The sequence below is a fragment of the Gavialis gangeticus genome, unplaced genomic scaffold (assembly GCF_001723915.1).
Source record: "Gavialis gangeticus isolate Ggan-Ray unplaced genomic scaffold, GavGan_comp1, whole genome shotgun sequence".
Taxonomy (NCBI): Eukaryota; Metazoa; Chordata; order Crocodylia; family Gavialidae; genus Gavialis; species Gavialis gangeticus.
The window spans coordinates 44,043,634-44,061,009 of NW_017728992.1; the positions used below are offsets into that span (position 1 = coordinate 44,043,634).

At 42.3% G+C, this 17,376-nt stretch overlaps 1 protein-coding gene across 1 annotated transcript in view; it reads right to left on the reverse strand.

Annotated features, from left to right (window-relative positions):
* Positions 1-9,231: 9,231 nt before the first annotated feature.
* KDSR (3-ketodihydrosphingosine reductase) overlaps positions 9,232-17,376 on the reverse strand; it is a 52,521-nt gene continuing 44,376 nt past the window's right edge. Inside the window, exons 8-10 of the mRNA XM_019521743.1 lie at positions 15,844-15,927; positions 13,662-13,763; positions 9,232-13,244 (exon numbers count right to left, since the gene is read on the reverse strand). Of these exons, the coding sequence (XP_019377288.1) occupies positions 13,125-13,244; positions 13,662-13,763; positions 15,844-15,927 (306 nt within the window). The 3' untranslated portion in view covers positions 9,232-13,124. The remainder of the gene's footprint in view (positions 13,245-13,661; positions 13,764-15,843; positions 15,928-17,376) is intronic.

The following is a 17,376-nucleotide window of genomic DNA, read 5'->3' on the forward strand; positions in this document are numbered from 1 at the left end:
TCATGGCTGAGGGGATGGAGTAGACTGTTCAGCAGGGACCTTGAGCATCTCAATGCCCAGTGTGGGGTTCACCAGCTCGTGCAGCGCCCTCTCATAAGTATACAGGGCGTCTATGAAACTGTGGGCCTGCCTATAGGTCCAGGTATTGCAGCTTTTGGGCCCTTTGCCTTTCCCCACCAGAGCCCTCATAGTGGTGAGGACACTGTCAGTCTCCCCAGCGGTCCAAGGTGAGCTGACCCTTGCTGATGGACTGGTGGGTGTAGTGGGTCAGCCTCAGCCTCGGTGCCCATGGTCTCAGGGGATAGGCCCTGGCCAGTGGAGTGAGGAGCCTTCTCTATGGGCTCCTGCTCAGGTCTGTCTAGAAATGCAAGTAGCTTCCTGTTAGCCCCAGTAAATCAAAGTTATTGTCTGCAAGCAGAAGTGTGAGTTCTTCCTTGTTCCCCATGCTCCTAGCATTAGCATAGAGGCACCTGAGACCTCCGAATGGTGCCTTTGGTGCCTCCCCCTTTCTGATGCCCAAAGGGCCCCTTGATACTTACCTGGGGTGTACTGCTGCATGTCTTGCAGTTTGTAGGTTTACTATTCATTCCATCCAGGAAGAGCATACACACCAACTGCAGATGCTTCCTCAGCCTGACAAAGGTTTTTTAAACCTGAAAGCTTGCCAAGATACATTTCTCCAACTATTCAGTTGGTCTAATAAAAGATATCATATCTATTTAAAGAACCTTGCCTGCCTGTTCCTTAGACCAACACAGCTACAACCAGAAACCCAGTTAACACACACAAGTGACACAAGTTTTGTTCTTTGGTGATGCTGCTGGTGGCACCTGCGAGTGGTCACTGCTCGCCACCCCTCTCCTCCCCCCCACTGACACAGCTGGTGGCATCTGCGGGTGGTCACCGATCGCCGCTGGCCACGGCTGATGGCATCTGTGGGTGGTCGCTGACTGCTGGTTGGCACTCACCACTTCCCCCCCAACTGACACCACTTTAGCCACCTGCGGGAGCTCCCCACTTGCCACCGCCATGTCCCTGCCACCGCTACCTCCACCACTGCCGCCATGACCCCCTGCCTCTTGAGGTACGCGTCATTCATGGTTTTGCTTTCAACAGTTTGAGGGGCACTTTCACAGAAGCCCCTGCACCTATCTCCTTGACACCTGGCAGGCTTCATGCCCTCAGAAGGGGCTACCATCCCTGCTGTTTTCATCCTGCTCTGCCTTAACACACACATGACATGAGTTTTGCTTTCAACAGTTTGAGGTACAGTTTCACAGAAACCTCTGCACCTACCTCCTTGAAACTTGGCAGGCTTCATGCCCTCAGAAGGGGTTACCATCCCGGCTGTTTTCATCCAATTCTTCAAAAAATGACAAAAAGTTATAGGTATTTTAGTGATTCCCCATTATAATCTATGGCCAAATCACCAAATCACACGGAATCAGCACCAAATCTTTCTAATCCGATTTTGCCAAATCTATTCGGGACAGTGATCCGAATCACCAAATCAAATCACTGTTCCCTGAATCAGCTGAATCTGAATCAAATACTAGCTGCTTCGCACAGGCCTAATGGATAGCACAGAAAAAGATGGGGCAAGAAGCAGAAGGCAGAGAAAGAGATTGGACAGGGAGCACAAAGAAGGAGCAAAAAACAGAGCAGCAGATCAGACAGAGGAAAGGGATCACAGTAGCACTCAGAAAGAATGCAGGGCTCATTTGTGGCATGCCTGCCAAAAAGGTTGGTCCCCACTGCTGTGGAGTAACAAAGTTTAGTCATTTCCTTTATCAAGTTGCTTAACTATTCTTGTTAGGGTACTTGGTGGCAGAGCCTAGACATATTCGAGTCCCTCCCACTATAAAAGAACATTCAAGCACTAACTTTGTGGCACATGGACCATGCTTCAGCACACATGTTAACAGGTAAAAATACAAACCAAAACAAACAATCAAAGATGTGAAGACCAGGCGGGACGTTTGAAAACTGAAGACATCCATTTCCTGTGAACCCTGAACAGCAGAGTTCAAAGTGATTACAGGATAAGTCACTCACGAACGAATCTTGCATTACAGCTGGAGGTTTGCTTGTGCTACTACAGGTACAGGTAGGCCCTCCCTTCTCCTGTGCTGTGGAAAGCTTATCCTGTTCCAGAAGGAGGAACCATTATGCTGGGGTTGGGTGGGAGGGGGGAAAAGTTTTCAGGAAACATTAAGTGTAAAGGAAAAAAATCTTTGTCAGGTTTTATAGGACAGGCCTTTTATAATTTCCAAATTATTTTGGTATTAGAACTACAGCTTTTGCTTGTTTCACTTTTTATTTATGTTTCAGAAGCCAGCCTACTGTTGGTAATACATTATGCTTATTCATTTAAATACTGCTCTACTGGCAGCCTGCAATACTTAAATTATAAAACTGTTTTCTTCCCAAGCCTTCAACCTTTTGAGTGTTTTTCAACAAGGAGTAGCTAACTCGCCAACCTATTTACTGAGGTCAGACAGACAAATACATTTTCCATATTTAACCTAACAAATACACACAAACCGATATTCAAACTTTCTGAGCAGCTATCATGGATTTCAATGGAATGTGCTGGTTGCAGGGCTTCTGAAAAGAGTCAGACCATTTTTGTAAATACATAGATAAGAATATAAGCCTTGCTGTAGTAGATCAGACCCAAGGACTCTCAAGCCCAGTATCCTATTCACAGGGGCAAACACTCATATTTTAGACTAGAACAAATGTGGCCAACCTCTGTGAGCAGCATGTTACAAATCAGCAGACTCGCCGCATGTGGGTAAGTGCCCCAAGACTCTAGTTATGCAGTTTTCTGTAAGCAGTGTAGTTTAGACTGGTAGTGAACAGAATACACATTTTCCCTTGGGGCCGGGGGGCAGGGAGGGGTGTTAGACAGGGCTCTGCCATTTTAAAACCAGTCTGTATGCGCCAAACTTCTGTGCTGTTACAGGTATAGACTGGGTTCCAATCACATATACTGCTAAAAGCGTAAAGTCTGTACCTAGCCTAGATGTATGGCAGATCACTTTAACTTTCCTGGAATGTTACAAAAGTACACTGGGAAAATCAGGTACCATTTTGAGCCAGTCCACCTTGAACAGGTTCAGTGTTTTATGTGTAGACACGAAGGCATCTATACATGTGCCCCATGGTGGAGTGGGAAGGGGGGCCTTAATTAGTGGTTCTTAGAGATACTTTAATTAAAGCGCCTGCAGCATCATACGTATTCAGTGTCCCACACTTCAAAATGGTGGTGGGGGTGCTCCAATGTGTGCTAATTAGCCGGCATCAGAGCAGAGCTCCATCACGTGTATAGGTGCCCAGAGTATGCCAGGGCCTAGTCAGTCCTCTAGGCATCCCAAACTGCACCCCCTCCCTAAGCCCCCGGGCAATGGAGCTGTTTTTGGATGCAAACAGGACTCAAAGATCTACTTCTACTTAGAACTAAGGCTGTCAATTAATTGCAGTTAACATGCATGATTAATACATTAATTTGTTTTTGAATTAATTTTTTTTAATGCACATTAATCGTTGCTGAAGCTGGGGATAAAAGTGCCCCCTTCTCTCTGTTGTATGCCTGCCTGTGTGCTGGGGGGAAAGCAGCCCTTCTCCCCTTGGTACTACATGCCTGACTGTGTGCTGGGGGAAAAGTGGCTTGTCCCCCTTTGCTGCTGCTGGGCCCTCCCTCTCCCTCTCCCCCTCAGAACAGACTCAGCAGCTGGATGCAGGTAAGTGTATGTGGGAAGGGTGGGGAGAGGCAGGGGTTGGAAGGCCGTGTCTTGGGAACTAAGTTTTATGCACATGTGTGTACGTCCAAAAATATTTATAATAATTGGGATTCTATTATTGTTTAACTGCATGATTAAAATTGCAGTTAATCACAACTGTTTTTTTAAATCTCGCGATTAATTTGATAGTTCAACAGCCCTACTTAGAACACTTAGCAGGGTATATGTGCACACTTTTGTGCAGGGACATTTGGGAATCAGTTCACAGCAACATTCTTGGAACGCTTCAAGTGTAATATCCATCTACACCTTAAGAAACAATGCTACACACCTTCCCAGTTACCAGCATAAGAACAGCCATGGTGCATCATTTATGGAGTTAAAAACTTAAGCTCAAACCAGCTGGATTCAGGGCTAGGGACAGATATTCAAAAAGCCTGGATTGATTCAATCTTTGCAGATTACTCTAACCTGGCTAGGCTAAACTGGTGTGTAACCATACAGACATCCCAGAAATACAGCCACATTGCTGCAGTGGCTCAGGCTAGAAGGCCGGGAGTGCTAAAGCAGCCCTCCCTTCCCTTGTATAATGCTGAACTGAGGAGGGGCATGGCCAGGCCCCAGCAGGATGCTCCGATTAGGGAGCCCCCTCCTCTTCCCCCCCCCGATAACAGACCATTTATCAGCTGTGTTGTCAGCATTTAACCCCTCATCAAAAAGCAATAGTTCAAGCTCTTCTTAAACAACTTTTTTCAAGGAAGGGAACATTCCAAGGTGGGATGTTACCAGCTACCTGTTGATTAGCTCCAAAAAGGACACAGTCTAGTTTGCCTTTGTCCCATCTGCCACAGCACGGACCATAGCCAGCATGTGGCCTGCTAGCTAATGCCAAGAGGTGTCTGTGTAACACAGAGGGGAGCGGGGAATCTCTTCTTAGCAGGGAGTAGTGAGGGGAGGTGGGGAGCAGGGGGAAGCCGGGCGAATGCTCGCAGTCTCTGCCAGAGCTCCAGACAGGGAGTGGAGGGGAGTGGCCAGCTTTGCTATGGAGTAGAGAGCCCTGCCCAGCCCAGAGAGCATGCAGGGATGCTGGAGGAGTCTGGTTTAACTTAAACCAGGAAGAGGCCTGGGACAAACCAGTTTGACCCAAATCAGTAAAGTCTGATGAACTACATCTTGAACTGGTTTCAGCCATTTTCGAACTGGTTTATGTGCACTGAACACCTGTTCTGTTACAGGTTTAAACCAGTTTCTTATTACTGAAACTGGTTTATGTGTAATGTCTGTCCCTAAAAGTCTTGGGGAGAATGTCTCAAATGGAGAGGCCTGACCACATAATACTGCCTATATAGATCTAAAAGGATTAGTTGTAACAACACAGGATTAAATCTAGTGTAGCATTAGTATGGAGTGGAGTACAATTTAAGTTCACTGACACTACCTATACTTTTCAAACTGATATAGCTACTACCAAATTAATAGTTAAAAATTATAATTTTGTTTGTGTTTCAGTTGTGAGAAACATCTGTTGCTTCAAAGAAATATCCAACAGATTTAGCTGTAGCTAGGAGTTTTATGCAGAAGGAAATGAATTCTTGTACGTCACCCCCCATTCTTTTCTGTAAGAAGGATCTCTTCCTTATCTTTTAATCTTCTCTCAGACAAAGGGAAAAAATTATATTACTGGTTTAACCAGTTCTCCCAGGCCCATTCTTACCTTTACAAGGATGTGTCTTGAGACAGGAGGTTATCAGGAGCACCTCTCTCAGGTTCCTGCAGGACTTTTAACTTATCACATATAATAAAAGTTAAATAGTATCTTTCCACTGATTTACTATCTCACTTTGGCAAATAGGTCTTTCCTCTTCCTTTATAGTTTGTTAGGTTATTTTATCCTCAGTTCAACCTTTTCATCTTTATTGACCTAGTTCTTTATTTACACTAATTGTTTTAGCAGCACCCACTGTTTTTACATACTACAGCACTAACTGTGAAGCTCAAAAGGGTTTAATGTGGGAATTTCCTTGCAAGCAAAACCCACAACATTTATTTTTAGTTTAAAAGACATCTCAGATCATTTTGCCCAATTCTTCAGTATCAAGTTTGCCACTGTATAGTTTTTTGTTCAGGATTAAAGTTTACCAACTGACAAGCACTTGCTATTGATGCTCTTCTGGAGTGCATCTTGGTTTCCAGTTCCATGGGTCAGTTTCAGGAATTTTTTCCCTAGAGTCAGTAAATGAACTGCATTTGAAAGCTTGTTTATCTAAGCCATACAGTTGTTCCAATAAAAGATATTACCCCACAAAAATCCTTGCTCCCCTCACCCCCTTAAGAGCATAAAAAATGCTGAACTGAAATCTCCAGAAATAAATTATTAAATTATAGGTCTTGAAAGGATCAACAAACTACCTAAATGTATTTGTATGAGGGCAGAAAGATCTTGATAGTTTGTATAGGGGAGGCAGGGGGGGGAACCCATAATTTTCATCAGTTCTCTTGCTTTTTAAAGTGCCTTTTTCCCCTGTCACAACTTGAAATCCTAACAAGATCTCATAATTACTACCAGCCCTGGAAGATGGTGGATTGCTGTCGCCTGCTCTCAGATGGTTAAGTAGGTCTAACAGTTATTGGAAAACGACCCTCATGAGATTGTCAGAGAACTCAACCTTTCAAATGAAATTTTTTCCTCATTTTTGTTCCAGTTTTGCTTTGGCCTGTTACTTTTATTTTTTTTGTGAGTCTCACCTCTGATGGCAGAATTCTCCAACTCATTTCCAGTATGAACTTTTCTTTCTTTAAGTCAGTATTATAGCACTAGTCAACTGGCCATCAAGAATGAGGAGGGGGAGGGGGCGGAGGGGAGTGGCCCATGTCCCCCACCCCGTTTGGGCCTGCTCCCTGCTTCCCTCTTGGTGCTTGCGGTCCCAGCCCTTTCCCTCCCTCCCTGCCACAGTGGCTGGGGAAGGGGAGGAGCAGCCCCAGGCCCGATGTGGGGGAGGAGAGGGCCTGAGGGTGGGGGAACAGTGGGCCCAGCTGTATGATTACATAATGGTAACCAAAAATCAAAGACACCACTGCTGCTGTGCCCTGGGTGCCTGGCTGGGTCATTTTTATGCCACTAGGAGGAACAGTTTTGGAAGGCAGGTTTAGAATTTGAGATTTATTTTAAGAGTAGCTATTGGAGTCAGCCCATTCTACCTGTGGATGTCACAGCCTACATTATGATTTAATTAACTCAATTTTACTGTTGAACAATACCATGGAGGTTGGCAATGACAATGAATTATCTATGACTAAATTATAAACAGAGACATGTAGTTAGCTGTTTTCCTCAGGCAGAAGGCAGGGCAGGGTGGCACCTTAAAGACTGACTTGTTCAGGAACGTAAAGATAACATGTTGCCGGAGAGATCCTTTGAGGTTGGTGGGTTACCTGTAAGTCAAGGCAGGCTGGTCTTCCAAGGCTACTTTAATGAGATATGCTGTCATTTACCAGGAGTGTCTATCAAGACTCTCTGCTCTCATACAAATATATTTAGGCAGTTTGATGATCCTAACTGCTTTATTTATCTGCTTGGAAATCTCTTCAATCCACCTTAGCCCCTCTCAGTAGTGCCATTTCCACCTATCCTTTATATTTAAATTACTACTTTCTATTTAGTACACCTGCTCTCTGTAAATCCATTCATAGCATCCAAAAGTAAGCTGTCACTTAAAAAAAAAAAAAAATTAAAGAATTTTGCTTTGCACTCAAAAAGATAATTCTGGGAGATGGAAAGGTTGATCATCTATGTCTATTTGGGCCATGAAAAGTCAAGAGTACCCAATGCTTTGCAAGTATCAGCTGGCTTGACAACACAGGGAGTCCTTGACTTAAGACTGAGTTCTGACTAATGGCATTTACAACCTTAATAAATGGGCATCCTGGTAAGTCTGTTGTGGTGGAAGGGGCGGAGGCAGATCAATGCCCTGGCCGCGGAAGGGCTAGGGCTGGGGCAAGTGCTGCCCAGCTGGAGTAGGGGGGTAGCAGGACGAAGGCACAGCTTGTCTGAGAGGTGTGGGAGGAGGTGGGGCAGCTCCCACTTCATGCTGTTGGTCCGGGAGGGCACAGGGCACATGTGCCCCTTGATCTACACAGGGCCAGCGAAGCCAGGGCTGCACTGCATTGCACTCTGGGAGGGCATGGTGGCACTGGGAGCAGGGGCTCTGCTGCTGCCACTGGACCAGCCATGGCTGGGCAGGCGGGGGTGCCGTGGCTCCTGCTGCTGTGCACCACTTGTCCAGAGGTAGCGCAGCGGCTGTCCCGCCCCAGCTGGTCCAGAAGTGGCATGGCCTAGCCCCCGCTCCCAGTGCCTACCCAGAGGGCAGCGCAGTGCAACTCCAGGCCCACCTGCCCCGCATAGATCCAGGGGCTTCCCCCGTGCCCTCCGGGACCAGCAGTGTGCAGCAGCAGGAGCTGCCTCCCCTCCCCCCAGACAAGCTGTGCCTTCATCTTGCGCCCTGACATTTGACTTGCAACATTGTTTTCAGGAACCAATTGTGTCGCAAGTCTGAGGACTGCCTGTACTCAAAGGATGAATTCACTAGCATGAATCGGATCCTATAAAATACCTGGGATTAAAAAAAAGACACTTATACCCCTGCAAAATGGTTTCTCCAATTGTGGGGCCTATAGAATGTTTTAGCAATGTTGAGAAGGTATGCATTATATAATAAAATTGGTAACATGGAAGCTATTTCTTCTCCATATTTCCTGAGACGTTCATTGCAACAACTTCTTTATCTAAGTTTTTCATCAAAATTTGCTCCTTGAATAAATTTTTCATATGTTAAATGTAAACTTGGTACAATAAAAAGCATGCAAATGTACTGAAAAAAATCTGTATAGCGAACAGCCTTTTAAGTTTCATTTGCACAATGCTTTCACTTAACATTAAAAGGTAATTTATCTCACAGCCTAAGGCAGGGGTCAGCTATGTGTGGCCTGCAAAGCCACTGCATCTAGCCCATGGAACCAGAAGGCTTTGCCTGTACCCGTGCTGGGCAGCTGGAAGCTACTTCCATGTTGCTGCTACTTCTACCCATCCTGTGCGAGTGTGTGTTCACATGTGCATGCAGGCATGCTTTGGGCTTGCAGGTGGACAGGAAGGGGTAGAAGAGGCAGCAACATGGGAGCAGTTTCCAGCTGCCCAGCTTGGCCCCAGCGCAGCTTCTTCAGCTGGAAGCTGGGTTCACACTGCAGTTAGGGAGCAGGGGGTGCTGGAAGAAGCAGCAGTTCTGCAGAAGCAGTTCCCAGCTGTGCGTTTTCAGCTGGGATGCAGGGAAAACCCCCTTGCTGCTGATGTACCATGGAAGCTACCAGGCCTGTGCAGCTACTTCTAGTCTGAGGCTCAAACCCCACCCCCCAAAATACAAGGTTGTCAGCCCATGTGTTAATGCGACCATTCCTTCGGGGCGGAAAACACAAAAAACCCATCACAATGATATGCTTCCTTGGTCCTCCATTTATTTTGAGAAATACAAAATACGAAAATTAGTTTACAGTTTCAGCACAAAAAGTACTTATGAACAAGCACAAGATGGAATGTTTTAAAAATAATCCTATACATTGTTACCATTTAAAAGTGCCTAGAGTTTTTCACAGCAAACAACCTTACAGTTTAATTATATTTTAGTAAAATATTAAATTACTTAAATTGCACATAAACACCCTACAGAAAAATATAGCTTGTGTAATGTTATGATTAAGTCTGAATTTAAAACAGTAATTAGAAGCTACATGGAATGGAAGAGAAACATTTTTGGTTCAACTCTCAAACCTAAACTAAGTTGAAAACTGATCAAGAAAAGGCATATGATGTTGACTAGTTATGGCACTAGTGATTAAATTATGGTCATTTGACAAAAGGTGGTAAAAGGTTGTTTTGTTTGATTCTTCACAGATCAATTTCACTACTGAAGTTTTTAGATGCAGGTTTCTTTATTAAATTTAGCTGCAAGTAAGAACCTGTAGGCAAGTTTGCATAGTACTCTTGTTTTCAGCTCCCTCCCACCTTAAAAATGCGTAGGTTACTATTTGTTACAGTAACTTAAAAAACAGAAATTTAGGTTAAAACATTTTAGATTCTTGTAACCCAGGGGTATAAAAGTCATCTGGCCCCGCAGGCCAGATAAGCAGTTTGGGACCAGTCCACAGGCTGGATGAATGGTGTGGGACCAACCCTCTTGGCTGGGTCAGGCCCATGTATTCCCCTTGCCCTGCACATGAGATCTAGTACACAGTGCCCACTCTGGTTGGTCCAGGACAAGACACAACATGTGGCACCTGCTATAGCCAATCAGGGACCCAGTGGAGAAAGAGCCTGGCATCCTAGGTACTTTGCTACTGCCACAGAAACAAGCTGTGGTGCTGCTGGACCTCCACTGCTACTATTTTCACTCATGTGCCTGGCAGCCAAGCAGGTGCCCCAGCAGCACCGTGTGAAGTCTGGCACTGCTGCTTCTTCCCACAGCTACAATCAAGTGCCTGGCCACAAGCCGCAACACTGGAGTCCCAGCAGCACTGCAGAAAGAAACCTGGTATCATGGGTGCTTGGCTGCTGACAGGAATCAGCCACAATACTGGGCTTGATCCCAGTGGCTGCTGCCTGGGTGGCTGGCTGCTGCACTAGGAAGGTCGCTTATCACAGCCAGGATTGGGACAAAAAGTCTGTGGACCAGATGACCTGGCTCTGTGGGCTGAATTCCACCTGTGGGCCATCTGTTTGACACCCCTACTGTAACCAATTACTGAATTCGATTACAAAATGTCATAATACTAATGCATGTGAAGTCTGTCAATTAGTAAGTAAGCCAAGTGCAGTAGTTTGCACCAGCAAAAAGAAGTAACCCTTGGATGTTGAGGGCTTTTTTAACTTGGTTCAAGCAACTTCAATAGCCAGAAGATCCAATCTATAGAGACTTCCATACAGTAAGAAGCTTTACTGAATATGCAGTGTTACATATAAGCTTAAGCCTCTGCACGAGTGGATCATAGTATCAAATTCATCCAATAGTCTCTTACTTCTTAAAACACCTCTGCCTCATAATTCATCATCTACATCCAAGATTTACAAAGTGACTAGTTAGTCAAAGCCCAGTTTGAGAAACTTTAAATTTGCTCTCAGCACTTTCTTTAGAAAAGTAAGTATCCTTTACCATGTCAAGTTCAGCACTGAGAAACTGAGGCACTCAGGATCTCTAGTTATTTAGAAAACTTGGCCTTTATGCTTCTGATGCAAGTCACATGCTCTTTAGTTCAGTAATTGACTTAAAAACATTTAAATAAATCATGCATTTGATTCATATCTGAAACCTACACATTAATAAGAGAGATCATAGGATCCTAACAGCATAGCTGTGTTGGCTTTGAATAACCATGGAGACATCGATCACAGAGGTTATCCTAAATGCTTTGTAATATGCAATCTGTATTAAGCAGCATAAGATAGTTAATGTATATGCAGAACAGATTATTCTGCTGTAAGAAACTCAGCTGTTTAGAAATGCAACAACACTTACTATTCTCAAAACTAATCATATGATTAGAGGCATGCACAACTTCAAACATATTTATTTAGAGACACTAGTTGGCAGGGACCCAAACTTTAGGTTTTGTAAACATCTCACAAAACCTAATCTACATCCCAAGGAGAGTGAAATGGTTTAAAATGTTTTGCCGGCCAGTATGAATTTTCTTCTATGTATTTGTAAAATGAACCTTGTAAAATGAACTGTGCCAGTGCAAAAAAAACCAAAAGTAAAAATGGATCAATTACACTGGGTGGAGGAAAAGCTTTGCTGTTACATTTGAAGTTCTTCCACAATTAATGATCAAAATACAAAATTATCCTACAGCATCCCATTAAACAATTCTTTAGGAAGAGGGTTTAAAATTATGCAAATGCTCTCTCATTAAAAACAGCAGCAATTTTGTCAAATATCTGGTTAGAAAACCATTTCTTGTCAAGTGCAAATACCAAATTTTACTAGCAGTTTTAAATTTAGACTTCTGATTGATCATGGAAAATCTGACATCTAAGATGTAGCAGTGCTAACAAATAAGAAGGATGCAGCTTTTGCAAAAAGACTCATCATAGGCACTTACTGTAATCGTCCATTAAATGAACAGTATATACTGCACCCTCTTTATACCATCATTGTTATAAACAAAGCATTTTCAATGTTAGAAACTTTAAATTGTTAGAAGATACTGTTGTATTCACTGTCCTCTGGTACAGATGTAGAACAAAATTGACTCATTACAATGTACATATAGCAACAGCTAAAACAGAGAGAGAGTACTTTTAAACCAGACCTTGCCATCCTAAAAAAAAGAGTGTATTCATATCCAGGAATAACAATTAACCTGGAATACCACTTTGACACTGTGAAAGCTACATTCCTGCTACTGGAAGAGTATCTGCTATTTTTACACTTTAATTACAACCAATTCTATCATCATTTGGCTCATTGTTTGCAGTCTTTTTAAAAATGTGCACAATGACAGCATCGGAAGCTACCTTCCTCTCCAGAGCAAAACTGGCAAAACAAAAGGAAAGGGAATAAATTAGAAGATTATAAGTATTCAAACAATTATGACTTTCACGGCCATTTTAAACACTTATGTACTAATGATTTGATTTTCTATTTTTAAGACGCTATATATCAGGAAGCCAGAAAAAATTGTATCTCCTAGCGTTTCTCTGTAGGAAATGGGTTCTTCATCTCCCTTTAGAGAGTATGCATCAGTATAGCATACCTCTTAACTAGTCCCACACTGAGAAGGCTTGGATCATACAAGAATTTCCACCATTTAAGGTTCCCATACCCATCATAATGGTGCACGATGAATATAGCAAAAGAAGCCATTACTGACAGACAGATCTTCAGACTTACTGTCAATGAGAAAAAGTTATCATTCAAATTAAAATGTGGTCTTGGAAGTCCCAGTTAGCAAGGGGAGTTCAAAACTTCTTCAGTTGAGCGCGTCATGGTATTCATTCTTACCTGTAAGCACCACCAAAATAAGAAAACCGAAGTATTTGTCCAGAATTACCAGCAATACCTCACTATGAAATTCTACTCTTCTTGAACAAACCTCAAACATTACTGCAATTTAAACCACTGAAAAAAAAAATCTTTAAAATCTAGTTCTCTTTCATACTTTTGCATAGTTTGGCATTTTCTGGGGTTGTACTTTTGTTTTCTTTTATTTGCTTTTCACACGAACTCATCCATCACATATCCAAATGCCTTTATTCTAGTCTTCAGGTAAGAAATTCAGTCCAATTTAGCAGCAAGCTGTCCAATATTATGTGACCTTCTGATTCAAGGAAAGTTATTCAGTTTTATCTGTGCTTTCAGATTTTTCCCTTTGTATCATGCAGCGACGAACTATGCTATCAAAACTTCCTAGGTAAAACAAACCAACAATGCGAAAAATGCCCATGCAAACCATCTGCAAGTAGAGAGAGAAAGACAGCTTTCAGTTTATTCAACATACCCTTTGTAATAACTTGTATATATAATACAGTGCTGTTGCAGGCATGCAAGCAATACAAATGGAAAAAAATGAACCCAAAGTTTACTGGAGACTCATGACATCATCATCATTGTATATAATGGTTGGAGAGTAAGTAGCAAGAAGAGCTTAAAACCATCCCAGTGCTAATCTTAGCTGTGGTACCAACTTGTGGCTTTGAGGGGTAGGGAAGTACTTCCCTGTGCTACATAGTCTTTATATGTAAATATCTATTATTCTGACAAGGTAGAAGAAAATGTTTAAAAGTACTTTGAAAATACAGACTATATTCTGTCCTAGTAAATAAATACAGTTAAGAAAAAACAAACAAACCACAGCCTCTCTATATCTTACCTGCTGAAGCCCTTCAGTAATGGAAGTTACTGGTGACATTCCACTGGTCAGTATTGACAGCATGTAACCATCTGAACCAACAGAACTGTTAAAATTCCCTTGCTGGGCGGGAGAAGAAAAAAAATTCAGGAAGTTATGCACTATGCCAAGTTATGCTTTAAGAAAGTGTTATCAATACAAACAGGCTTATTTTATTTTGTTCTTGCTGAGACTGTATTGTGCTATACTGTAGCACAACAGAAGGATTATTATAGAAAATGTTCTCAAATTCAGTGAACTAATCAATTAGTCTAAAGAGAAATGGCTGCTCAAGCGCATGCAGATTTGTTCAAAACAAAACTCAATGAAGGTAGGAGAATCTGATGCTGTCCTGGAAGCAAAGCAAGCTCACATGTGGGAAAGAAAACCTCAGAATCCCAACTATTCAAGTTGTTTTTCTCTGCTTGTAAACATACTTTAGAAAGATAGCTCTTGAACTCTCCAACTTTGCCGGATTTTTTAAGACTAATATATATACCTGGTGGTTTTTGGAAGGCAGAACGTAGGCGGAGGGAGGGGGAAATGGAGGTAAATCCTCCTGGGAACACAGGCTGTCCAGGAAGTGTGGCAATCAGGAGACAGTCTGGGTGTGGCAACAAGAAGTATAGAAGTTCTTGGTGTGTAAGTTTTGGGTACATGCAGTAGCATAACTAGAGGTGGGCAAATGGGGCATAAAAAGAAAAACAAAGAAGAAACAAGATCCCAAAGTGAACAGGCCATCTCAGGGAAGTCTGAAAAAAACTCTAAGGGTAAGTTACCAAAGGCAAGGCTACTTTTTAAAATGCGCACCAGTAAAACAGACCTATGATCCCCATCCCTTCCCAGCTCCAGGGCATAGCCTTTAAGTAGTATTACAGTAACTATTATAACACCAAATTGAGCACATAGAACACAGCTAAAAGATTCAGGCTTTTCAAATGTGTGTCCACCCTATCCATAAATACTGGATGCAATTTGATTATATGAATGACACATTGAAAACAGCGTTATTGCATTTTCATGAAAAAAAAATCTCCCATCCAACAGAATAGTAAGATTGGGTTAGACAGCGTTACTAAAGAGAGAACTGTAGTGGGCCGATTAAGATTCCTCTTTATACAAAAGAAAATAGAAACTAGTTAAAGAAACATTCCATCTTTTTTTACTGAAGTTTTTCTGGATAACTCTCATGTATAACAGTTTAAATGTGACTTAGAGTGCAAACATTTTCCCCTCCACCCTAAAAAAAAAATTAAAAAAATAGTTGTTTAATTTTTCTGGCCATAGGATTCACACTTATCTAAAAGTTTAGCAAAATAATAAAGTATGTTGGCAAACACTTACAAAAACCCACAGTTAAAACACCATCTCTAGGTTTACATATCAAGCTTTAAGATATAAGCCATTCTGCTCTATCTAGATTTAGAAAAGAATTACTCTTGGGATTGAAGTTCCCAGACCTTATAAATATATTAATTTCATATTTGTTTAATTGTTTAAGTAGCTGCAAGCAAACATAAAGAAGCATTCTCATGACACCTTTGTCATTAGTTACTGTTCAACACTGTCCCCAGTGATGCCCATTTTTTTCTTTAAACATGAAGATGGCACAAGGTGTCCCAGGGACTGAAGAGATTCTGGAAAAGCTGATGGCTACTATGCCAGTATTTTTTGCATTATCATTCACAAAACAGGCACTCAAGTTTTCAAAACAAACTAGAATACCTTGTCTTAAGAGTCAGATGAACAGTCATTGAACTAAAATAGATAAATAAATGATTCAAGAAACTCTTCATGGGATTAGGCCAATTTCCTTTTACTATGTTTGATGCATGACAAGCCACCAGGATTTCAGTTTTTAGAACACGTCATAATTCAGGTCAGAACCTTTTTCTAACATGACACAGCTGTATCATTTAAGTGCTATTTTATGAGTAGGAACTCCAGGTACACACTAGCTCCAGGGAATTAAGTGAAAGATTGTTTCTGAAGTATTTATTGTTTAATGGGAAAAAAATATATATTCACATTCCTAGAAAAATGAAAGAGTAAAATGCCATGTAGATTATATTTATTTGTCCCATTAAACCTTTCTACAGGGTTTTCTTGAACCCCTTCATATTCCATTCCCCTCCCAAAGATCTTAATTAATTAATTTACTTACTATGGCATCTTTGACAATAATTCTGGCCACCTGTTCTGCTTGGCACACAGATGACGTTTCCGAAATTAGTTTGGTCTCTAGAGGCTGTGGTAGAAAATAAATATTATTTATACTGACAGCACACAGGAAGCAAAAATACTGAAGTTACCATTATTCGTTGTGACATGAAATTTGCCTGCAGAAGGCTTAAGTGAATTAATTTACGCTGTCTCTACTGCCCCATCAGATGACATTGCGAATTGCAGCAGCTGATGTTCTATTTGAATGCCTTAAGGGATATATACACTTCAAGTCTCTTATTTAGATCAGAGGCGCTCAATCCCTGGCCTGTGGTGGCACCTCTTCCCTGCAGCCAAATTTCAAGTCCCAAGGGAAGCCCTGGGCCCTGCATGCTGGATTGAGTGCCCAATCCGAGCTCGCAGGGTTTGTGCCAGACCTCCAGGGGCCCAGTCCCAGCACGTGGGACCAGGCAGAGGGCAGTGCTGGGCTCCAGCCAGCCAGCAGACTGACCTCAAGTCACTCATCTGGCTCAGGGGGCCAAAAGGCTGAGCCCCCATGATTTAGATAATTTTTGATCCAACAGATCTGTTGCAAACAAACAACTGAAAGTTGCTATTGTGTATTTCTGAAATTTAAATCTCAGTCCAAATGGATCCTGGCACTCAGTAAACCAAGCACTGGCAATCCACAGCCTGCAGGCAGAATCTGGCCAGTGAAGAGACTGGATACAACTTGTGACAGGCTGGGAAATCAACAGCTTGCTGCAGCCCCATGTCTGACTGCTTGTCATAGTCTATTTCCTCCATAGCATCTGCTCACTGCCAGCCCTTCCTTTCCAATTCCTACAGTGCTTCAAAATTTTCAGCCTTTCTATGGCTGAGGGTCGGGAGGAGGGCAGAGATCTGTAGCCACGGTAGCTGGCCAGGTTGCAAGGAGTGGCTTATGACTGCCTGGTAAACATTTATCTACAAATAAGAAACTTCATTCAGTATTTGTTTTTCCCCACATAAATTTAGAATATGAATATATGGTAAGCTTCATAAATGCATGGATGCGGTGTATCTTTCGGTTTAAGAAAAAAATAGTAGCACCAAATGTAGGGGGAAATCCTATTCCACCTATTAGATGCCAAAGTGGACCTAGATGCCTAACCATGACACTAACACCCTGCGCTTAAGCCCATGTAAAAAAATTAAGCAGCTATCATCTTAACCTTAAACTGCAGTCACAACCTCCCTCTGCCCTCCCCACTACCCCACCAAAAAAACAAAACAAGATAAAATAAACAAACAAACAAAACGGAGTAGGAGGACAACCCATCCCACTTTTACATAAATTGTTCTTTCAGGGACTTGAGCAGGGAATGGGGAATATGATCCCACACAGGCAAAGCCCACTTAAGCACCTAATAGATGGAATACAATCTGTCTCTTATTTTCAAGGCTATTTGATTACAAGTCCACGTTTGGCCAGCCAATGAAAAACCTTCATTAGGAAAATAAATGAAGTACAAATACATTGGAAAATTAAAAT